General features: G+C 44.8%; 1 protein-coding gene and 1 pseudogene across 1 annotated transcript; both read right to left on the bottom strand.

The window, feature by feature from the left end:
• Window positions 1-4,122: 4,122 nt before the first annotated feature.
• Window positions 4,123-17,590, bottom strand: MANBAL (mannosidase beta like). Its single transcript, XM_006921797.3, has 2 exons — window positions 17,400-17,590; window positions 4,123-5,073 (listed from the first exon to the last, which is right to left on the bottom strand). Exons 1-2 carry the CDS (start codon window positions 17,547-17,549, stop codon window positions 4,966-4,968), a joined length of 258 nt encoding a protein of 85 aa, XP_006921859.1. The 5' UTR covers window positions 17,550-17,590; the 3' UTR covers window positions 4,123-4,965.
• A 6,038-nt stretch (window positions 17,591-23,628) lies between these two features.
• On the bottom strand, window positions 23,629-23,744 carry LOC112471188 (annotated as a pseudogene).
• Between the last annotated feature and the right edge of the window lie 798 nt (window positions 23,745-24,542).

The raw sequence follows: 24,542 nt of genomic DNA, 5'->3' as shown, positions 1-24,542 counted from the left end.
TGGCCTTGACCCTGTTCCATGGCTCTCCTTCTGTAAATGCTAAAGCCTAGGTTTCCTCACCTGCAAAACTGAGTTGGACCCAGGAGTCTCAGAAAGCTCAGCCACAGTCCATTTCTATGAACTCACAGGCCCCCAGGCGCCATGGTGGGGGACGGGGCGGGGGGTGGTAGCGGGGGGAAAGCCATCACTCAAGAGGCTGTTTATCATCTTGTTGTACCCCCGCTTGAGCTCTTGGAGCAAAACATTCCCAGAAGCAGGGTGATTCATTCACAGCACTGTTTGCCAGTTCCAGAGAAAAGGCAGACCATGAAACACATTCTGTGACTTTTAAAGCGGAGACAAAGAAATTTCAAGATGAAGTTTCCCTTTAGTGGACAGGGGCTGAGGGAGCTGGGACATACATATTTTTCCTTCCAGAAAACCAAGCGTTTCGGGTTGAACATTCTGCATCAGACACTAAACAAACTATCATGGTTTGAGCCGAATTCTCCCAAGCAGAAAACACCAAAAGACAACACTGTTTTTTAAACAATTTGATGGGCTGACCCTGACAACCACCACTTTGAATGTTGACTGACAGGTTGTGAGTTAAAACCAAATTAGATTGGCTGTATTTTTGTTTTTGATGCTGATCCATGTCAGAACTCCTACTATCAAGGGGAGGGTGAGAAACTCATGCTTGAGCCTCTTAAATTAAGCAAAGGGAAGCTTGCTGATTGCGTTGGATGTTTGGACATCCTACAACCTAAGAAGGCATGGAGAGAGGTAACAGGTGAGAGTCTGTGGAGTCTTGCGGGTAACATGATTTAATTACAGGGGAAGTGAATGGTAAACTTCCATGATTCCCAGAAAACTAACCCAAAACGACTCTAGTAGTACAAAGACAGATGAAAAGCTGTCTCTCATTTTGAATTCACAGGATATCTATGCCTCCAGTTTGGGCTTCCTGTAAAATGAAGGTTATACTCAACTCTTTAAAAATTGTACTTTTAGCTCCCAATCCCCAGCCTGGCAGAAGTGAGAGTAAGCTCGACCTCTTTGCCCAAGTGAGGATGTGCGATATAATAAGAAAGCTCCAGAGATCTGAGTTCTAGTTTGATTCTGATTCTAAAAAGCTAAATGACATTGAGCATGTCTCCAGTCCTTTCTGGGACTCAGTTTCTCCATCTATAAAAAATCTTAGAGAAGAAAATGGATTGAGGAAGAAGAGGAACCCTTGAGATTTTGGAGTCATACCCCATGGGTTCTAATTTCATTTTTCTAGCTGTATGCTGGGGCAAGTTGCTTAACCTTTTTGAGTTTTCTCATCTGTAAAAGAGAGACCATAATACCTACCTCATGAGATTTGCTGTTTAGTTAAAATGACATAGTGTGTACAAAGCACATAGCTTAGTGCTTGGCCCACAAGAATAATTTTTTTAAAGATGTAATTTACACATAATGAAATGCTCAGATCTTAAACATTCGATTTTGATGACTGCATATAAAGATACAGAACATTTCGATTACCCCAGAAAGTTTCCCGTACCCCTTCCTTCCTAGTTGATCCTCCCATGAATAACCCCTGAAATGATTTCTATCACCCTGGGTTAGTTTTGTCTGTTTTAGGATTCCACATGAATAGAACCAGACAGTATACATTGTATTTGTGTGTTTGGGGGTATGTTTGGCTTCTTTTCCTCATCAGAATAGTTTTGGGATTCACTCATATTATTGGTGTAGAAGATCATTGCTTTACTGTGTATGATATTTCTTTATATGAATACAGTAGTTTTTCCATTCTACTGTTGATCAGCATCTGAGCTATTTCCAGGTTTTTTGCCTATTATGATGGAAGCTGCTATGAACATCCTAGCTAAAATTTAGCACAAGACTTTCATGGATATTTCCGTTTCTCTTGGATAAATACCTAGGAGTGGAATGCTGGGTCATAGGGTATGTTAAATTTTGTAAAGAAACTCCCAAATGGTCTTCTAAAGTGGTTGTACCATAATACACTTCCACCAGCAAACTTTGAGAGTTCCAGTCAGTCCATACACTCCCCAAAAGTTGCTGTGGTCAGTCTTTTTGACTTCTGTCATTCTGGTTTTAATTTGCATTTCTCTGATGACTAGCGAACTCTTTTCATGAGCTTATTTAGATTTTTTTAAAGGCAGTTCCTCTCTCTCCTCTTTGCTGCCATGTAGCTTTCAACCTCTACGATTTGAAGGACTGTTGAATAAATGAGAAAGAGAAAAACTGATGGAAAAATCTGATGAGCTCTGCAAATACAAAAGCCAACATGAACTCAGCCTTGGAACCCTTCCCTTAACTTTGGTTTGCCAGGACTGGGGGGCTAAGGATGTGCTTGTCTTCTGAGAACGCCACGATCATGGCTGACTTGATCAGAGTGTTTTCACAATAAATTTGTCCCAGATTGAATAATTGTTTTCTCTGCTACCATTTATAAACTACCTACTATGCTCCGGGCACCTTACATACAGTATGTGTGATTTTACAATAGCCCTGCAAGGTTGGTGTATGATCTCCATTTGGTGGACTCTGAAAATCAGAGACATGAATTCCTTTGCCTAACACCACACAGCTACATCTTCACAAGATCCACATTCAAAATGTGACTGTCTGGCTCCAAAATCTCATTCACCAAGTTGCCTTCAAACACACGCACACACACGCACACGCACACGCACACGCACACACACACACAAATATTACTCATCCATAAAAAAAGGAATGAAGTGCTGATATGATACGTGGTACAATGTGGATGAACCTCAGAAACATCAGGCAAAGTGACAGAAACCAGATGTAAGGTCACATATTGTGAGTCCATTTATGCAAAGTATCCACAGACATAAACCTAGACAGACAGAAGACTGGTGGTTGCCAGGAGCTAGAGGGAGAGGGGAATGGGGAGAAACTGCTTAACGGTGCAGTTTTCTTTTGGGGTAACAAAAATGATTTGAAATTAGATGGGGATGGTGGTTATATGACATCGTGAATGAACTAAATGTCACTGAATTGTACACTTTAAAAGTTAATTTGATGTTATGTGAATTTCTCCTCAGTATGATTAAAAACTCCACCCTAGAGTCTCTTCCTCATCGATGAGCACAATTTTACCATTAGCGATTTAGTCCTCTGGGTGGTGAAGCCTCCAGCACCTAGGCCCAACCTTTTCTCTCCCAGACAACCCCTCTTGAGAATTCCAGGGCAGAACGTGAGGAAATGATAGCATGACTCAGAGACTGGGCACTGGAGTCAGGCTGCCTGAGTTCAATTCCAGGTGCCTCCATGTCCTCATCTGTAAAACGGGATGACAGTGTTACGAGTCTCATGGGGTTGCGGTGAGGATGGAATGGAATCGTGCGAGTGAAGTGTTTGGGCACATGTTGTGCTCATTCACTAAGCTGTGCTGTTGGTGCAGGCCGCCTTCTCCTAACACCTGGAAGCCAAGAGACCCAAATGCTACAAACTCTGTCCACAGTAAGTTTGGGATGGGAGCGCTAGGTGGAGCGGAGGATGACCACCCTTGCTTGCCCAGGCCTGTTCTCTGGCAAACAGCCTCTATGGGAGACAATCAAGGTAGTCAGACCTCTCTAAAATGGAGATAATACACGCTCATCCCTTAAGTTCCTCCTCAGTCATGACAGTTGGGAAAGTGTTTGGCAAACTAAAAACCAGCTGGGCAAATCAGAGGGACTGTAGGTCGAGACTTCTCCTTGGCAGCTGACTCAGTGCACGTGGCTGGACCTGTGTGACCCATCCCATGCCATGTGAGGCCTTTGACTTGGTTTTTTCAAGCCACTTTGAGGACAAGCCACTTCTTCCTCAGGCAACAGGAACTGGGGAAGGCGCGGGGCCTGGTCCCAGTGGAAACTCTAACACACGCACGGACATTCTCAAGTATTTCCAGTGACTAAGGGCCACAAGAAGCAGCTGGCTGGACCCTTCCTGAAAAAAGCTTGTCTCAGAATGGCTGGAGAGCTGCTGACCAGAGCCGCCCCACAGTTCTGGCCATCCTCAGTCATAATGCCCCACTTCTCTGGGGGTGAGCCTTTCCTTCACCCCCAGGGCAGGGACCAGGCACCTATATCCCTCAGCAGCAGACAACACAGAAGCTTTGTATGCAGAGCAGTTTATTGCCACCTTTCCTCGCTGGTCAGGGGATGAAAGAATGGGGGTGAGGAGGAGGGAGATGGGGGACGTGGGATATTTGTGGGATGCTGCAGAGATGAAAGCCAAAAGGCTCACTTTCAATGTGCTACGATGGGTTGAAAAGCAGTTGGTCTGAGGGTGACAAGCCCCCCATTTCAAAGGCTCAGAAAGTTGGACCCAAGAAACACGCACTCATTCAACCAAATCCCTTCCAACTGCCAAAGGAAAACCAGGCATTGCTGGGGCCCAGGTCTTCCACTGGCTCTCACACCAGGCACCTTTCAGACCCGGCTATTTCACTTATGGGACCATAAACATCGCAGTGGCCATACCATCTTGACCTAAACAAACAGGTGAGGCCTGGCCTGGCTTAGCTTCATCTGTACAAGCAGAGACAAAGGTGACTGATCAGCAGAAGATCTGCAGTGCACAAATAATGGGAGAGGGCAGTGCTTGTCAGCATTCGATAATGACTAAAATGTAGTGTAAATCCGTAAGGGGAGTGACTAAAGGCTGGACTCTATGATTAAGTCAGAAAACAACTCTGTGAGCTGACCCGATTTCTGAACAGACTTCTAAGACAGTCTGCTCATAGGGCGTTTCAGTCCCCTTGGCTCGTAACTATTATGGAAGCAGAAGGAAGAGGGAGTGGTGGTCTGCCCAGCTGGGGACTGGGATTGTCATGATCGTCCAGTTCTCTATGATGAGAAGGAATCTCAGCCACCTCAGACCCTGGGCCTGTGAGACAGAGCAGGAGGACAGGATGCTGCCCTTGCCCCTTCTGCCCAGCTCCACAGGCCTTATCTTCTACCGCTTCTTCTTGGTCTCCTTCTTGGGCCTCTTGTTCACGGAAGGAGCAGCAGCCTTGGGCTTCCTCATCACCTCCCCACTTCTGGGCTCAGATGGCTCTGCCTCCTGTGTGGGGATAAAATGAAGACTCTTGTTTAGACGACTCAAGCTTGACACCAGGAAAATCAGATCGTGTCTGAAGGGACTTTGCAAACTGAATGAAGCATGCCACAGAAACACAAGGGATGGACGCCATCATGGCTGGGACCCAGGATGAACATGTAGGCGGGACGACCCCTGGGAGCAGGGCAGTTCTCAGTGAACAATAAGGGAGGCCCCAAGGGGGAGGAGGCAGCTTTTGGAGTCTCACAGGCCTGGGTGGAATCTAGGTTCCTACGTGTTCCAGCCAAGAAACCCTGTGGACAAGTCACTTCCCCTTTCTGCGCCTTGGTTTAACCCTTTGTGAAATGGAAATAGCGATGCGCACCGTGGAGGGTCGCTGTGAGGAGGCAAGGATGCTCGGAAAGCACCCAGGAAATGCGTGGCTGCACACCGTGTCTGGCTGGCCACCTGGGTGGAGTCTGGTCAGAATCTGGGTGAGGGGCATCCATTGCGGCTTGCTCTCTTGGCCCTGCTGTTCTCCCATTCAACACACAGAATGCCAGGGCAGGGAGGAGTGGAGAGAGCCGGCTGGCAGGTGGGGAGCCACTGCACTGTTCTGTGGGGACTGGTGGAGGTGCCCTGTGGGGGATGGCAGAACTCCAGACTCTCCCTAGGACTGGAGTTCTGGTTTTCAGCTGTCGTATACATTGTGATTTCTTCCCTGTAAGATTTGGTTTAAACGAAGGTTCTGCTGCTGCTTACAAAAGGTTCAAACTCTCAGATCCAGCCCTGGCCTTCGCTGTGCTGATAAAGAAAGTGGACTCTGGGGAAGGGCCCACCCAGCCACTCAGGCTCATGCCAGAAGAATCTAGAGAAGACTCAGCCCTGTTGAAGTCCCCTCCTCCCCTGGGTGATAAATTACAGTGTGCCACAGCCAGGCAGGATGTTAGTGCGGGCCATCTAACTCAGAGAACGCTAACTACAGCTCTCTGGCCTTGTCCAGGCCACAGGAGAACTTCACTTGGGCTGCAGAGTTTATTTTTAAGAATTTGAGCCAATTGGGAGATTTCCCATTCAATCTGGATTCCTAGCTTTCCTGAAAACTTTAAACATTCAGTGACACTAGCGCTGAATCCCCTCATGAAGGAAATGCAGTGAGCAGCAGCTCCTCTTTAGTCAAGTGCCCACACCCCCCATAGCCCTGGTGCCCTGGACACTATGGTAAGAAAATGTTTCTTAGAACCTGTGTTCTTTTATTAAAAATGAGACAACAAAAAGCAGATGAAGAATATTAGGAGAAAACACACTTTTGCTGGAAGAGAAAAATATTTCTTCCTGTTTAAGTGGCCAACTCCTCGCTTCCAGCTTGCTTTAAGTTTAAGCTCTATTTTTCCCGGCTCACCCATCAGCCCCTGGTCCAAGCCTCCACCCTACAGAAGAGGCAGAACGTCAGCTGGGGAGGGGTGGTCCCCACCCGAAAGCCCAGTCCAGAGGTCTTTCAGCAACCTCTTATTGGCCAGCATTGTCTCCTCTCCACCCTGAGACACCAGATGTAAAGGCCCAGCCCAGTCCCAGGCACCATGGGTGATCTTCCCAAGATAATGAGGGAGTCGGCCCCTCCTCCGGCCAGGTCTCTGACTGCAGCTCTGGACTCTCCCAGCCTGTCCCTCGTGCTGACACTGTTTATGTAACTTGGCAAAAAAGAAAGGAAAAAAAAAAAGTTAGCCCATTAGAAAAGCAAACAAAACAAAACCTCAGAGGAACCAGTGTGTCAAGTGCACAGGCTGCAGGCTGCAGAGCTCAGTGGGAAGGCTACTGTTAAAGGCAAACCCCGCAGGGCACAATGCCCTTGGAGACCTTGGGAACTGGACTGGAAACCAGTGGGTCCCTGAGCACCCTGGGCAAACTGGCCCCGATTAGATGAATGGTTTATGCACAGGGAGCTTGTGCAGGCCTGCCAGGATCCCCAGGGATGGAGTTCCACTCTGAGCTCCACGCTGGGTGCCTCCTCCAGTTTCCATGGGGCCCGGTTCAGAATCCACAGAGATGGTGACCCAGCAGCCATCCCCTTTGCTGCCCTCACTCCACAGATCCTCTCTCAAGTGCCTCATCCTTTCTGGCACCTCCCAGACCTCTCCCCGGATCCAGCTGTCTGTCAGACAACTGAGACTCGAGTCTCCCAGCCACCTCCAACTCAGCTGTCCCAGACCAAGCATGGTCCCTTCGCTAGCAGGCCGAGCCCTCCTTCCCATCCGTAGGCAGAGCAACCAGAGTCCCAGTGACCCCACCTTCTCTCTCCTCCCCACTTTCCAGTCACCAAGTTCGGCTGATTCGAACTCTTCTACCTCTGGACTGAGCCACTCTCTTTAGCGTCAAAGTCCCTGCTTCAGTTCCCCCAGGGCTGACTGATCTTCCTGCTCTATGCCATTCCTGTGTACCTGCCAAAGAGATTTTTCTAAAGTGCAGATCCCCCCACCTTAATCTTCCAGTGGCTTTCCATCTCCCACGGCCTCTTGTCCCACACCTGGGATGGCATCTAAAGAGGCCGCCTCTCCAGCCTCGTCTGTGCTCTTCTCCACCCCCACACTGGCCACAGGGCTCCCACTGGTCACGCCTAACGAGAGGAGCACCCTCCTTTCCTTGGCCTTCCAGTCAACCCCTCCCCATGGTTATGCCCAGCCCCAAAACACACTCCAGTCACTATCCAGCCTTCTTTCTCTGCTCCCCTACCTCCAACAGGGTACACCCCCTCCTCCACCCCTACCCCGTCGGGTCCCCAGGAACCTTATAACACTATTATTCTACCACAGTTACATGTTCTCATGTTGGTCTCCCCTACTGGCCTGTGAGCTCCTTGGGACAGCTTCAATTGTTGCTGAGTAAATGAATGAATGAACGAACGAATGAATGAAATGAAAGAACAAGCAAGATCTCCCATAATCACGGGAACTTCACTCTTGTTCATTTTCATGAAAATATAACTTAAGACTAAATCTCACTTTTTCCACGAGCACAGAGGACACAAGCAGATTTTAAACCCAATATATATACCCTAAAATATGGCTAGACATAGCAACCAATAATAATGACAACAAGAGCAGCCACAGTAGCTGCTAATATTTACGATATGCCAGGCCCTGTGTCATGTGGTCTGGACATACCTTATTTTAACCTCATGAAGTGCCCTAATGTTCCATTTTATAGATGGAAGAAGAGACTCTCAGAGAAGTTATGTGACTTGCCTAAAGTCTCAGCTGGTGAGTGGCAGAGCCAGGATTTGAAACCAAGCTTTTAATGGGTATACAGTACGGCCTCTCCCAGGTCTCCAAGGGACGTGAAGGTTAATGGTGATGGAGAATCTGAGTAAACAGTGGCATGTACTTTCTCTCTGTGCAGCCACCCTTGGAACCACAGGTAACCATGGAATGATCTTCTAGATCGTTCTAAATTCTGTCAATAAGTCATTCAGAAGCCTCTTGTTTGAGAGTAAAGCTCCTACCGGATCAGGACAGTGGTTCAGTGCTCCTCAAGTCACGCTTTATTTTTCACAGTGGAAAGCAGCTCTCTGTGGGTGTGTGTTCACATTACGGTCACCGAGTCATCTGAATGTATTCTGTCTCCTCCTCACCCAGACCTCCTCCTCTCTTCCCCATCTCAGTTTTTGACATCATCACCTACCCAGCTACCCAAGCTAGAAAGCTCCGAGTCATTTACAAGTTCCTGCCATTCCCTCGTGCCCCACATCCAATCTGTCCCCAGGTCCTGTCCACTCTACTTTTCTAATGGGCTCTTGACTCCACCCAGTCCCCTCTGGACACACACTGCACCAGCTCAGACCCCGCGGTCTCCTGCCTGCCTCTTTCACTGTATTGGTCTCCTATAATTTTTCCTCACCACCTGCCATGCTGCTTTCAGAGTCTGTTTTCCTAAAACAATCGTTTGAGGAGACCAGCTCTGTTTTCTGCTTTGAAACTGTTGCTGGTTCCCTCTTCATATAGGACGAATTCCAAAAGCCTCAGCACGGCCTCCAGGGCCATTCCGCTCCAGCCTTGGCCCTGTCTCTGGGCACGCTCCCTCATGCAGCCTACTCTGTCACTCTGGGCTACTGGTCAAGTCAGCATTTCCTGGGTACTCTGCTCCCTTTCATGTCCAGGTGCTCAGCATTCATCACCTATCTATCTGTGCCCAGTGTATGCAGGTTCTGTGTCAGGCACAAGTGGGTAATGACGAAGAGAATGTACACTTAGTGATGTGCACCATGTAGGTGCTTCACAAACATCAGCTCACTGAGCCTCTCATCACCCTGGCAAGCCAGCCACTGTGAGCCCCATTTTATAGGCAAGGAAACTAAGGTTCACCAAGACTCAGTGACTAGCTTGATAGGGCACAGTCATCTTCCCCCAACCTGCGGGGAAGCAGAGGCAGCTGTCATAAAGGATCTGGATCCTGGGGTCCTAACCACACAGAGCTGGAGCTCCAAATTCTTGGATAGCAAGAATGACTCTGAATGAACAGCTGACTTTTAATTTCTCTCAAATGCACATTGCTTGTCCAAGCCAGGCAGATGGCAGGCTCCGAACGCTACAGCCCCATTCTTAAATCTGGGAACACCTCGCCTCCTCTGAAGCACGTTTTAAGTTTCCTCAGCAATCACATTGTCAGGAGTAAAAGAAGACTTCGCCTGCAAGGAGGTTCCTGAGTCTGCAGAGACGTCATCTGTGGACAGAGGCCTCATCAATAATGAAGCAGCTCCACAACCGCTTACAGACCAGAAAATTGCTACTATTCATCAGATACAAATAATCGAATCTGTGCCACAATGCATCAAATCTCTTCCATCAGGGAAAGCACACAGAATTTTATGATCGCCACTATACAGCTGAATGTGGATTCAGTCCTATACATCAGGACAAAACGTCATTCTACAACAGACCGAAGCCATTCTTTCCTCTTAAATGGTCCAGGGAAAGAAAAGCGCTGTGCTTGGCTCAGGTAGCCCCACACACCTTATCTCACTTGATCCTCAAGAACTCTGTGGGTCAGGCATGAATGCCCTCCTTTTATAGCTCAGGACACAGGCTCAGGGAGATGAGTGAGGGTGGGCCAGCACCCAGACCAAGTGTGCCCAGTGCTGAAGCTCCTGCTGCCCCGCTGTACTCTTGCCTAAGGCCCTGGGCAGGGTGGGGGCTGAGAAGATCTGGCGGAGACGGAACTAGCGCTGGCCTTGAGAGGAAGATAGGACGAGCTGAGACAGGGAGCGGGGGAGGCCGGCCATGTGGGCTCAACAAGGCGAACAGAAACACAGAGTCCAGGACGCGCTTGGCAGGCGAGGAGAACTGTGATTAGAGAGAACAGCCTTGGGAGCTCATTCCAGACACAATGCGGCACGACACAGGCCCTTCCCACTGGCTAGTCTGTGGCTCCTTGTGTGTCCAGTCGTCTCACTCACGAGCCAGCTCACATCTCGAGACCATGTTTATACCTTCACCCTACCCACCACACAGCAATCTCTCAGAACAGGTCGTTAAGTAAAAAACACCCTGCCACCCAACTTAACTGCAGGCTCCTCCCTGCAGGTTAAAAAAATACAGGGCAGAATTGCAAAGTTGGTTCTGTGAACCTGTCTCCTGAGGTGTTGAGAATAGGTATACACTTGCTTGAGTAAATTATTTACTAGGGCAGCCTTCCCTGGCATTCGGGGGGCCTAGTTTAAAATCGAGACCCCCATGCAGAATTTTCTAGCAGGGTCCTGAAAGTCTAGGCTACTGCCCCTCTGTCCCCAGGAAGGCTCCATCCTTGTCGGGGCTCCAAACACTGAAAAGATTTTTGGCTGACAGTGAAATCTATGTGAGCATCACATTGAAAGCCATTACTCTTGCTATCAATTCTGGTTGAGTTCTCCGCTGGATCACAATGGTGGGCATCAGTTGTCTCCATCTGCCCACCAGTCCCTTTCATTGGGGCCCTGCCCCTTCCCTAGCCATGTGAGTCTCGATCCTATGGCCACGAGAGTGGCCAGTTATATGTGGTTTGGCAGAAATGGTACCCATGTCCCTTTCTCGCCTATGGGGCAGGGTTTGAGCATGTGGCCAAGCAGAGGCCTTCCATGAATCTCGAAAGTGAGCGAAGGCAGAGAAATGGCTTCTCTTGCTTTTAAATCATGAGCAATAAGGACGTAGCCTGGAGCTGCTATGGCCATCTTCCTGACACATGGCAGAGGCCTAAGGATGAAGTCAACATTCGTAGGAAAATCTCCAGGAGACGGAGAGACAAACAGAACCCTGAAGACCGTCTGAGCTTCTGAACCCAGCTGTGCCTTGAAACTCCCAATTCTAAGAGCCAATAGTTTCCTTCTGGGGAAACTGCTAAAGTTCCTGAATTTTCAACAGAAAGAGTCCCCGTTAATATGAGAAGAGACTGCGGCAATATACAAAGACTTCCCTGCCTACGGGATGGCGGCAGGCTGGGGAGATGTGACCTACACATATGAAGAGATTAGAACAGGCAGCATTTAAACTTCTAGGAGAGTTTATGATTAATTGCCAGATGAGCTATTACTATCGGCTGTATAAGTTGCTGAACTAAAAGTCAACACCCACTTGCTCAGGGTTGAGTGACTCAACATTCTGTGTAGAAACTGGTCCAACACAGGCTTGGGAGTCAGATCAGGCAGGCTTTTGATAAGGCAGAGGAGATGGGCTCCTTACCTTCACTGCCTTATTACTTACCCCTTAAACTCCTGGAACTGGGCTCTCCCTCATTAACCTACTGCGCTCCACTTTGAGAAAAGCTATAGACTACCTTCCCCGAAAATGTGCCTGAGCATGAAAATATCACATTTTTATAAATGATTTCGGGGAGCTTACAGACTTCTGAAGCCTAGCCAGGGACCTCCCAGGGACTCAGGAACTCCCTATTAAGAACTTAGTTCTACGGAAACCAGACTCTGAAGGACAGCAGCCTGAACGCGGAATTTTCATCACACTGAGCGAGTTTTCCACAACCACTCGATTGTTCTCATTGCCCAGCCTCTGTGGGGACTGCGTTTTCCATGTGCTCTCCTTGAACCACTCAGCGGTTTTCAGGGAGACCGCCGGCTCCTGGTCCTCTGCCCACTGCTCTGCCCCATCTCCTGAAAGAGAGAGAGGAATGGAGACCCCAGCTTTGTCTGCACGGCACTCCTCCTTTGGGAACTGACCTTCCCCTCTGCCCCTAGAGGTCACTCCACAGGACCCTTGCCTCCCCCTAACACTGGCCAGAGCTGTCCCAAACTGGGTCAGCTAGAGTTCCTTCCCTGGGGATTTTAGAACTGGGAACTGGGACCAAACAGGAAGGCAGCCTCCAGATGCTGCAGCTGAAAGACATCAACTTTGGGAGCTGTTAGTGGCCATGTTTCATTTGACCACCAGGGACAGCAAGCAGAGGAAGCAGGGCCCCAGAAAGAGATGTGAAAGACAGGAGACAGACAGGGAGGAGAGGCAGAGTGGATGCAGATGGTGAATGATGGGTTCCCCGGTTCCCACCCCTTCCAGGGGCCCCACTGCATCCCTGCCCTGGGATAGCACCCCCATCTTTTCAGTATATTTAAACTGCACAGAAGCTACTTCAAGTAGTTCAAGGAATGCCTTAAGTTCAGGCCTCTCTTGCATTTTAATTTCCCTTGAAAAGCTTAGCAATTCATTCTTAGGGTTTCAAGAAGTAACGCTATATTAATAAAATAATTCCCAGGTCTCTATTCCCAACATCTCACTGGCTCTCACTTTACCACTTAGTTGTCTTGCTATTATTTCACACTTAACACATGTAGAACTGTATACTTCCCAAAATTGGTCTGTGCTTCAAGGAAATGGTCCAAAGATTTAGAATATTGGCTGCATAACAGAATCACCTGGGCACCTTAAGAAAATACTAATCCAAGTCTTCAGAGAACAATTGAATCAGAATCTCTGTAGGTGCAGCCCAGGCCTTTGAAAATTCCCCAGACGGTGCAACCACATGGAGAATCGTGGACCAGCCCAGGGATGAGCAATTCATACTACCATGCCCTAGGGCCTTGCTCACGTCACCGATCAATTTCATTACTCTAGAGCCTAGAAGCAGCCCCAAAATTCTTTTCGCCATGGCCACCAAACAATCAGACTCAGCATGAAAGATGAAACATATCTGCACCCTGGACTGGACAAAATGGTATAAGGACCTACTTTATATTTTAGAATCCAGCCTACAAGAAAATGCTTGGATTAAGTATGGCCCAGGCTTCTCCAATCAGCCTCAAACAAATGTTTGTTTTCTAGGGTCTTAGTTTAGTGGTGTCAATGAGAAAACATTCTCATTTGGCTTAGAATTCTAGGAACTTTGGTTTTGATTTTACCAACTGGTTCTCCTACTCTGAAAAGAAAGGGGGTGGGGTGGGAAGCATTTGTATATGTTCCTTTTTTCTTCCCTGATTACCCCCAAAAGAGCTTTCAAATAATCTGCTAAGTATTGAAAGTACTGAAGTCATACACTAGTTGCAAAAAATCAGCTTACTGGAACAACAGGAAAGACATTCTTTTGCTTTTCAAAAGGCTTTCCCATCATCTAGAGCCAAAAATATTATCTTCTGACCCAAAAAGCCACTAATAAACCTTGTTTCTATAGGCCGCGCAAGAGGGATAATTTTGCCCTAAACAAAGCAAAAAGAGCAAGATTGTTCTCCGGTCCTCCCACTGCCATTTCCACCTTCTCCCACCTCCTGCCACCCTCCACTTCCAGGTACCTCCCTCCTGCCCTTGGGCTGACTGGAGTCCCACAAACCGACCCCATTCCCACAGGCTCCTTTCCTTCCAAAGAGCTCCCTATCCTCAAGTTAAAACACCCTTCTTTTCCCCTCCCCATCCAAATTCCAAATCCCAGCGAGTTACTAGGCACAGCCTCTGAACACAGTCTTGGCACTCACCCTCTCTTTGCAAGATTATTTATACACAGAATAGTGTTTCTTCTCTATTTCTTTAGAGTTTGGGGAGTGAGAGAAGGCTGCCTTATGGGGGCACACAGAGGAAAGCTGGCGGTAGCATCCCTGTATAATTGGGATCCATTTGCTGGTATGATACACCAATAAAAAGTTAAATCATGGTACTGTATTTTTTGCTATTGAGCCATTGAAAAACTAAAGAAACAAAAACTAAAACCTAAAACAGTAAGCCTCAGTTATAAAGACAATTCACTTGTGTGAGTCGTATTCCTCTAAACTTTAAGATAAATTAAAAAGAGAGCTTATGTACTATATTTATGTTTTAAAAGATGAGGTTCTTGTCCCAAATTAACCTCTAAATGACAGAGGAGGTGGGGGGAGGGGAAACAAAGGCATACTGTGGACCCTTTGTCAACTCCCTGCCTTATAGGATCTCAACCCACCATGCCAGTAAAAACCTCAAAGAAACAGTAAAGGGCACCCCTTTTTTTGAAAGTTCGCTAAACGGGCCCCGCCTCTGTGGCTAGCCTGGAAGGGTTACGAACACAAGAGGTGAGCAGCAGCTCTCCGAAAGGCCACACACCTCTGACTGTATCTCTGCCTATAAAACAAGAACACTCATCACCTCCCTCCCTCGGGACTGTTAGCAGGATTCATCAGTGGCCAATGACAAAAAAAAGTTTGTTATTTATAATGCCCAATAGCATGTCCTGTCTGTGAGGACAGAGCCCCAGAGCACAGAGATTTCATTTTTAGAGTATGATACAATTGTGGGTGGAAAAACTCCAATCATGACCTCCTTCTCAAAACACCCGAATGAGAAATGAAGATGAACAGAACACCCAGAGCCACAAACCTATGTTCACCAAGGTGTTCCCCACCCTAGGTGGCTGCTCCTCCTCCCTGCATGTTCCCTAAGTGCTGGAGCTCCTCAGGGATCCGACCTAGACCCTCTTCTCGTCTCCATTCATCTCACTCCATATTCTCTCCTTTGGAGACCTCATCCTCTCCCACGGCTTCAATTACATTTCATCAACTCCCAAAAGTTGATCAACACTCAGCCTGGACCTTTCTTCTAATACAGACCTGCAGATTCGACAGCTTACTTGACAGAACCACCTGGACATCTTAAAGGCACCTGTTTAAAGCTGAGCTCATCATGCTCCTTCTGCATCCCTACGCCAAGCCTGCTTCTTCAGGATGGCTCCCAGTGCATTAGCAAAGCCCCGTCATCCCCCCAGCTACACCAGGAGGACCTCTGGGACACAGTCATCACCAAGATACAAGGATTTCCAAAATACATTGTATATTGTTAAGTGAAAAAAAGAAAGAGGTGAAACTATATTTTATAGTCTGCTATCTTTTGTATATCAAAGGGGGAATCTGTGTATGTTTCAAAAAGAAATAAAGAAAAGATAAATCAAAATTTAAAAATGTTTACCAATATGGAGAGAAGAAGAAAAGCGGGTGGAGGATACTGAGATTAAAGGAAACTTCTGTGACTGTATCTTGTTATACAGTTTTGACTTTGGAAAATGTTGTATATGAATGTTCTGTATAGTTTTTTAATTATATCAAAAAGAAAAAGATCCCTAAAAATTAAAAACAAATTAAAGCAAGTTAACCTAACAGTATGTCATGATAGAAATATCCCTATAAGAAGAAAAGAATTACTAAACACAATACTCTGACCAGACACCCCTACTGGGACATATTTGTGGGCCAAAATGAACCACAAAGAAATCTTAAATTCTCTTACTCTCAGTAGTGAAAAAACATATAGTTATTTTAAAACTATGGTAATTATATTATAAGAGTTAACATTTAAAAAAACTATCCTTAGAAAAGCCAGCTTACAAGGTTGGCCCATGACTGGCATCTGGGAAACTGGATTCTGGGTAGTTCCCACATTCCCATAACTGATAAGAGTGGCTCACTGTGCCTGAACTGCTTGTGCAAACAATAAGGTTTATGCGGAACACCTGCTTTCCTTCTGGAAGTCTGAAATTTTGGTCCATGCTAGGCAGAGGATGCTTATATGACCTGTCTCCAATAAAACCCTAGGCTTCCCATGTAGACAATATTTCATATAATGTGATGGGGCTCCCACTGAGACCATTTAAGCATTAAAAAAAAAAACAACCCTAAAATTAAAATACATCAAATATATAAAAATATATGTTCAAAATGATATGAAATATAAAGCTTCATTGATTCAGACTAGAGGTTACTAGAGTCCAAACTCTCTACTCTGAAAATAAGTAAAGGGAAAGAACCAAGCATTTATCCTGCCTTTATAAAGAGCATTTCAGAGTAATCATACAGGCAATGAGAAAAGATCTTCTTCATTGAAGAATTCCAGTTAATAAATGTAGACAGAAACAATGGATCTAAACAATGGTCATCAATGTGGATGCTAAAACCATTTAAGTGAAAGATTGATGGGGATTTTATAACAGATGGATCAGCTAACACCACCTAAACCCACTGATCAATCCTATAATCTCTAAATGTGTGCAACCAGACACCATGTGCCTGTTGATGACATACAACAGAAAGTACACGGCACTGGCTATGAGGTATTCTCACCAAATAACCTGATCTGAATTGAATCAAGCCTCTAGATTGAATTTTCTGCTGACAGGAAATATGGGGAATAGGGAAATATGGTAAATGACACAACAGAAAAGCAATCAGCCAAATTCTGGATGTGGATATCGTAGATGACAATGACCTGCTTTTTCCAACAAATCAGTGTCACCAGAAAAATGGGAGTGGTGATGGCAGAAGAGTGTATAGCTATAAAATAAAAGTCAAAACAACAACAAAGCCAATCTGATCATGTCATTCTCTTACTTAAAACCCTCTGGGCCCTGCCCACTCCCCTGGCTGCACCTCTCATCATGTCCTCTCTATGTTCTGGCCACAGTCACCTTCATTCAGTTCCATGAACTAGCCCATTCCTTTATCCCTCGGGTCCTTGCACATGCAGTTCCCTCTTCCTGGGGTAAGGGGAAATAGCCCATCCCCTGCCCCAGGGTAAGATCAGGTCCTTCCCCTTGTCATACAACTCACAGTACCCTATAATTCTCAGGAAACATGTGTGAGTATTTGTGTAATATCTGTCCTTCCCCGCAAAACTAGAAGCTCCTTGAGGGCAGACGCCACATCTTTCGGCAGAGTCTGACATGTAGTAGACACTAAATATAATCTGATAATGCATATGTAAAATATAAAGTATTAATTGTGTGGCTCAATGCCACCAGGTGGGAACTTGGGGACACACAACATCAGTAAAGTCCAGCATAGGCCCTACTGGTCTTCACTGCTGTGATATCTACTTTTAGAGTACCCAGAACCCAGCCTGAGCTGCTGAGGCTCACAGGGAAGGACTCACCGCCTCGTGGGACTTGGAAACAGGCACAATGATGGCTAGCACACAGATGAGCTGGAAGATGGCCCCCAGGAAGAGTCCATACCGTAGCAGGTTCTCTAGGAAGGTGGGCTCAGGCACCTCGGGAGGTGAGAAGTCAAGGTCAGAGGCCATGACCTCAGCTGCCTGTTGTCTGAGGTCTCCTCTGACTCTTTTTTCTTCTAAATGCAAAAGGTAAGTGTCATGTTTCTACAACTGATTTTTAAATGGTCCTACACACACACACACACACACACACACACACACACACACACACGAATATATAAAGCAATTGTGTAAAATGTTAACAATTCTTGAATCTAAGTGGAGGATATATGGATAGTCACTGGACCATTTTTTCAACTTTTTGTATGTTTGAAATATTTCCAAATATAAAGTTCAGGAAAATAAATAAATATATACAAACACTTCAATAAAAAATCTCAAATCAACATACATTTACTGAAGGCCTGCTATGCTTCAGGTTTTGCTTATTTGTTCACTTGGTCATCCAGCCATTCATTCAACAAATACTTATCGAACACCAAGCAATGAAGAGTGAGCAAAACAGACATATCCCTGTTCTCTTGGGGCCTACATCTCAGGGTAGAGGCAGACAAAGAACACATCCAGATGCGATATGCCAGTTAGTTATAACTGTTTTGAAAAAAACTTAGAGGAATCATTTTATTTTGTATAGGGTGACAGGAAGTGCTCTCTGAAGAAGAGATGGGAATAAAGTGGCAGAGATATGACATGTAAGAGTTGAGCCATATCCCAGGCAGAGAAAAAAGCAAGTAGAAGCCCTGGGGCAGGGATATAAATCCAAAATGGCCAGAGAGGCGAGGGTCATGAGGGACAGTGGAAGGAGGTAAGGTCAGAGAGGAACGGGGGGCTGACCTTGTATGATGCTGATGGTTCCGATTTGACTGAGTAAAATACAAAGCCACAGAAAGGTTCTGAGCAGAGAAGTGATATTATCTGACTAACATTAAATGGGTGGAAGAGGAGTACAGAGTGGACACAGGGAGACCAGTGAGGAGGCTATTGCCAGTAACTCAAATAAGAGATTCTGGGGACATGGATGACAGGGGCAGTGGTGGCCAGAGGTGGAAGGTCTAGGCTCAACCCACATCTGCTTTCACCAGGGCCCTAATACCCTGTCTGAGCTGCTGAGGCTCCAAGAGCACTGAGCTCTTTCACAATCCTGAGCCTCTACCAAAGCTGCACACTCTGCCAAGAATGCCATTTCCAACTTTGACAGCTTGGCAAACTCCCCAGTCTACCTCAAAGGCTGAGCTCAAGTGTCACCTTCTCAGCATGCTTTCCATATTGCCCTCTCCTACCCTGGTATGACTGAACTTCTTCACCTCTACCACAGCACCCACAAACGGCTTCCTTCCGCCCACCTCAACAAAAAAGGGGCAAACTTACTGTGCAAACAGGCCCACCTGACTCCAAAGATCTTTGTATTTTCAGAGATCTGTGCCACAATGCAATTTTCTGCTAAATCTGAGCTGTCCAATATGGTGGCCATGAGCCACATGTAGCTATTGAGAGTTGAAATATACCAAGTCCAAACTGAAAATGGCTGTTAAGTTAAATACACACTCAATTTAGAAGATAGTATGGACATCTTGTAATGTCCATACTATGTAAAATATCTCAATAATATTTTACATTGATTACATGTTGAAATGACATATTGGGTTAATTAAATTACCTTATTAATTTCACCTGATCTTGAAAAGAGAACAAAGTTAGAAGGTTCACGTTCTTATTTCAAAACTTACTACAAAGCTATAATAATCAGTGTGGCACTGGCATAAGGAATCTAGGCCAATGGAATAGCATAGAGAGTTCAGAAATAAATCCTCACATATACAGGCAACTGATTTCCAAACAAAGGTTACAAGACCATTCAAGGCGAAAGGACAGTCTTTGCAACACAGAGTGCTGGAAAAACTGGATATCCACATGCAAAAGAATGGAGCTGGACCCTTATCTTATACCATATACGAAAATTAACTCAAAATGGATCAAAGATCTAAACTTAAGAGCTAAAATTATAAAACTTATGGAAGAAAACATAGGAGAAACTTCATGACACAGGATTTTGTAATGATTTCTTGGATGTGACACCGAAAGCACAGAAAAAAATAAGATGGACTTTATCGGGATTAAAAACTTTTGTGCATCAAAGGACACTATCAAGAGAGTAAAAGGACAAACTGGAAGTTTGATGGTGTTTCAAAAAGTTAAACACAGAATTACCATATGATCCAGCAATTCCACTCCTACTATACACCCAAAAGAACAGAAAACAGGGAGGGGTGGAATTCAAACAGACACTTGTACACCAACGTTCACAGCTCCATAATTTGCAATATCCACACAATGGAAACAACCAGGAGTCTATCAACAGATAAATGGATAAACTAAATGTGGTAAGTACAGTCAAAAGAATAGTATTCAGCTATTAAAAAGAATGAAATTATGACACATGTTACAACATTGATGAACCTTGAAACATGCCAAGTGAAACAAGCCAGATACAAAAGGACAAATGTGATTCCACTTACATGAAGTATGTAGAATAGGCAAATTCATAGAAACGAAAAGTAGAATATAGGCTTCCAGGACCTGGGGGAGGGTGGAATAAGGAGTTATTGTTCAAGGGATACAGAGTTTCAGTTTAGCATGATGAAAAAGTTCTGGAAATAGATGGTGGTGATGGTTATAACATTGAATGCCACTGAACTGCACACTAAAAAATGGTTAAAATGGTAAATGTTATGTATATTTTACCACAATACATAGAAACGTTTTACCCGCTTCTTTTTGCTTTTTAAACTGCGGCTACTAGAAAAGTTTTAAAGTACACCGTGGCCTGAATTAAACTCCTATGGTATAGCCCTGGGCTAAAGCGACTACCCTAAGACCTTCTTCCACTTCGGTTCTGCTGCTTCGCTGCTTTGCAACATTTTTCTAACATGAAGGAGTGACTGAAGGATAACAAAAATGACCTTCTAAGCAAATAGATTGGGACTTAGGCAACTTAGTATTGTTTCTTTTAATCTGCTCACGTAGGAAGGACGCACGCCTGTGCCAACAAGGTGGCCACTTTTTCACACGATTTCTGTCTCCTCTGGGTATGACCTTCAAAGCCTGAGGCCCTTCCTTCCTTCCCTCATCCCCCAACCCCCGCCCAAAAAATCCTCAGAGCTGGCAGATCTTCATCCTCTGGTGTCTGGAAAGAACCCAACATCATCTGGATCCAAGTGTGGTGAATCAGGTGGGGCTACAAAGCTCAGGAATACCATTTTTGGTCAAATACAAGGTGTAACAACGCTCAGACACCAGGCAGACTGTTTAGGGTGGCTCATAAACTGGCCCCGAAGTGAATTCCAAGGCCGCTGTGGGAACAGCTTCACTAAAAGAAACATACAGTCCTGACAGGGCTCTATATCCTATGCCGTGTGAGAAAGGTGTGAGAAAGCATCCTCATTTCTTCATAGCTGCCCCCTCATAAATATACATTAAAAAAAAAAAACACTCTTGGTCCCAAGCTTTCTGCTTAAGACTGTAACAAGACTACTGGGCTTGTCCATACTTAGATATATTAGTGTTACAAACAGCAACACTATTACGAATATTGGTGATACAATAAAAACATGGGGCTAGGGTTCAGGAATCCTGGGCACAAAACCTTCACTCCATCAGCAATTAGCTACACTTTGGGCCAATCTCTTGACCTCCTGGAGACTGGATGTTCTCAGAGCCAAATAACAATTTCCATTCAAAGCTATAATGCATTTAGGCTTTTTTTTTTTTTTTATGGCAATTAGGCAATATATAACAAGACCCATAAAAGTGATAATACCCTTTGACTGAATAACTCACTTCCTAGAATTTATAGTAAGGAAACAATTCAAAACAAGAAAAAGGCTTCAGGTATAAAAAAGTTCATGGCAGTGCTATTCATAATCCTGAAAAACAGGAAGCAACCAAAGTGTCCAACAACAGAGCAGTTAACTCAATTATGATACATCGTGGCATATTCCCACTTCACTTTTTAGTGGCAAATATAAATGCAAATATAAATGCTGTGTATCAGGTCAGCGGAAAGGCTTTCCAAAATAACATTAATTGAAAAAAAGGAAACAATTATATAATCGCTATGACTGCAACCATGTATAAATTGTAATTTAATTAGCTAAAGATCAAAAGAGGCCATAGGAAAATGTAAATAGTTACTATTAAAGTGAAGGGGTCATAAGTTTTAATTTTTTGGAGTATTATTGAAACTGGGTACAATTTAAAAGAAAAATCTATGCCCTATCTAGTGAGGTTCCTTCACAAGACTTTTATGGAGTTTAATGAAGTGACGTCCAATAGAACTTTCTGCGATGGAAATAGTCTATATTTATGTTCTCCGATATGGTAGCCACCAACAAACATGTGTCTTTTGAGCACTTCGATTCAGCTAGAGGAACTGAATCTTAATTTTACTTAACTTTAATTAATTTAAATATAAAGAGTCTCATGTGGCTAGAGGACTCCCATATTGGACAGCGCAGGTATAACAGGAAAGTAGTTGTAAAATGTTCTGGAAAACATAAAATGCTCCACACACATTATGTATGCTTTAGAACTCCTCTCTAATTTTCCCTGCACCCCTGTGCTTTACTTCCCAGCCTGCCTGCCAATATTTCTGCGTTTTCCTTTCCTGACTGCAGAAGCCACAGCTTCAGCTCTCAACTAGGTGGTGCTTATCCCTCAGGCTCCCTGTGACAGGCTTTGCTTCCCCTGTCACTGCTAACAGTAGTAGCAGTGAACAAATCATTTGCCAGACTGCACACACTTTACGGGTCAGCATCTCATTCACTTCACAACCACTCTGGGAGGCAGGTATTACTAATGAGGATGAAGAAACCCGGGCTTGGCTCACCCAGGGATTACTTAGCTGAGAAGTGGCAAAGTCAGGATTCAAACTGGCTGGCTCCTCCAGAGCCTGAGCTCTTACCCACTAGGTCAATGGTTTTCAAACTGCATGTTGTAGTCCATTAGTGAGCTGTGGAATCCGGTTCCTAGGCTTTAACCGACCCTTTTTCTTTTTAATTTTATTAGCCAGCACTTTAATTAAATAAATGACAATAGAAAATATCACATTAGCAAAGGTGAGTACTGTGTCCTGAAGCCTTCTTTTAGTTATATCCATCTATATCCAAGTATGGATGTTCTGGGTCAAAATTCAAAATGTATTTCTTATTGTTTAAGAAATACTACACTGAGTCTAATGTTTTTTACTTGCTCCACTATAAGCTCCTGGAAGACCGGGGCTCTGGGTTCATCTTGAGTTTGCTCCAGGGCCTGACAAATATCTAATAAATGATGAAGCCTATGCGTGTTTTCCACCTTTAAAGCAAGAGCAGATGCCTCAACCAACTGCCACATTTAACAGTGAGGAGCTGAGATGCATGGGGCTTGCTTAGGCTCTCCTGGTGAGTCAGGGCAGAGCTGAATACCCTGCAATGTCTCTAGTCCTGTGATGCTCAGACTTGCTTAAAAGATTTTTACACATTGGGGACATCTCAAACTCCTACAAGAATTAAATTAAAAGTATACACCCATTTATTACCAAACTTGACAAATAATTTCATAAAGTTACTAGACCCTTTAAAGCTCGTCCCTGAATGCCAAACAACAGTGGTCTGAGACATTCATTCACTGGACACATTACTTATTGAGCACCTACTTTGTGCTGGGCATTATTCAGTTCCTGACATGAAGTTTTCGTCCAATTAGTGGCACTCAAACACATATATACATATAATACTGTCAGGCATGAGTATTATGACAAAATATAAAGAGGGAGTAAAAGGGAGCTATTTTATATAAGGTGGTCAGGGAAGGGACTCTCTGAGAAGGTGACACTTCAGCAGAGGCAAGAAGAAAGGGAAGAACAAGTCATTAAAATATCTGGTAGAGTACCCACGATGAAGGAACAGCAAGGGGCAAGGTCTTGAGGCAGGAATACATTTTAGGATCAAGAACGGTAGAGTGAGCAAACTACGCAGGGCCACGAGGCCATATTAGGACTTTGGCTTTTCCTCTAAACGAAAGGGAAGGTTCTTAGTAAAAAAAAGAGAGAGAGACATGGTCTGACTCATTTTTATTAATTAATTAATTAATTAGGTTTTTTTTTTTTTAACGCCTATAGCACCTGGTATTCCTAGGTTTCCCATCCAAGTACTAACCAGGCCCAACCCTGCTTAGCTTCCGAGATCAGACAAGATCTGGCGTGTTCAAGGTGGCATGGCTCTAGGCTGGTCTGACTCATTTTTAAATGGATTCTAGTTGTCGTGTTGAGAACAGGCTGCAGGGGACAGGGAGATCAGTTAGTTGGTTACTACAATAAAAAAGTCACACTTGCACCAGAGTGGTAGCAGTGGAGATGGTAAATTCTCAGATTATGGATACATTTTGAAGAGAGAGCCAATAAGATTGCTGAAGTGAAATCTGAAAGACAGAAGTTGAAAATAATCTCCGAGTGAAACTACACTGCATGATACTGTAATGGTGAATTCAAGACATTAAGCATTTGTCAAGCACATATAACTTTATAGCACAATGTACGCAAATGTTTTTTAAAAATCATTTAGAAGGTCAAGGTATCCCAGGATGGGATGCAGAATGTGACATTCTGAATCTAAATGCATTACAAATGTATTAAACAATTTCACTGAAGGATAGGGAGAATTAGGTGCTGACTTCAGTAACCGTAGAAATGAGTCTGTAAGACTGTCCTCTAGTTGATAAAGTTGTTCACATAGGGGAAACAGGTTAACAATTCTGAAACCATTATATATGTATACGGAATTGAACGGTTAAGTAAATGAATGGGCAATGCTGGGAGCTAGGTTTGTTACTGATGGGAGGTTACAGATAAGCCTAAAAAGGAGGCTCAAATAATCCATGTGGAATGGATGAGAGTTGCAGACATCAGTATGAACTCATATTTGCCTTAATACAGATACAGAGGTCTAGATATAGAAATATTTACAGATACGTGCATACAGACAGGTTAGTATACACACATATATCTCTTGCTCTGTCCACTGAAAG

The sequence above is a fragment of the Pteropus alecto genome, unplaced genomic scaffold (assembly GCF_000325575.1).
Source record: "Pteropus alecto unplaced genomic scaffold, ASM32557v1 scaffold45, whole genome shotgun sequence".
NCBI classification, from domain to species: Eukaryota; Metazoa; Chordata; class Mammalia; order Chiroptera; family Pteropodidae; genus Pteropus; species Pteropus alecto.
This window is presented reverse-complemented; position numbering and strand designations above follow the sequence as displayed.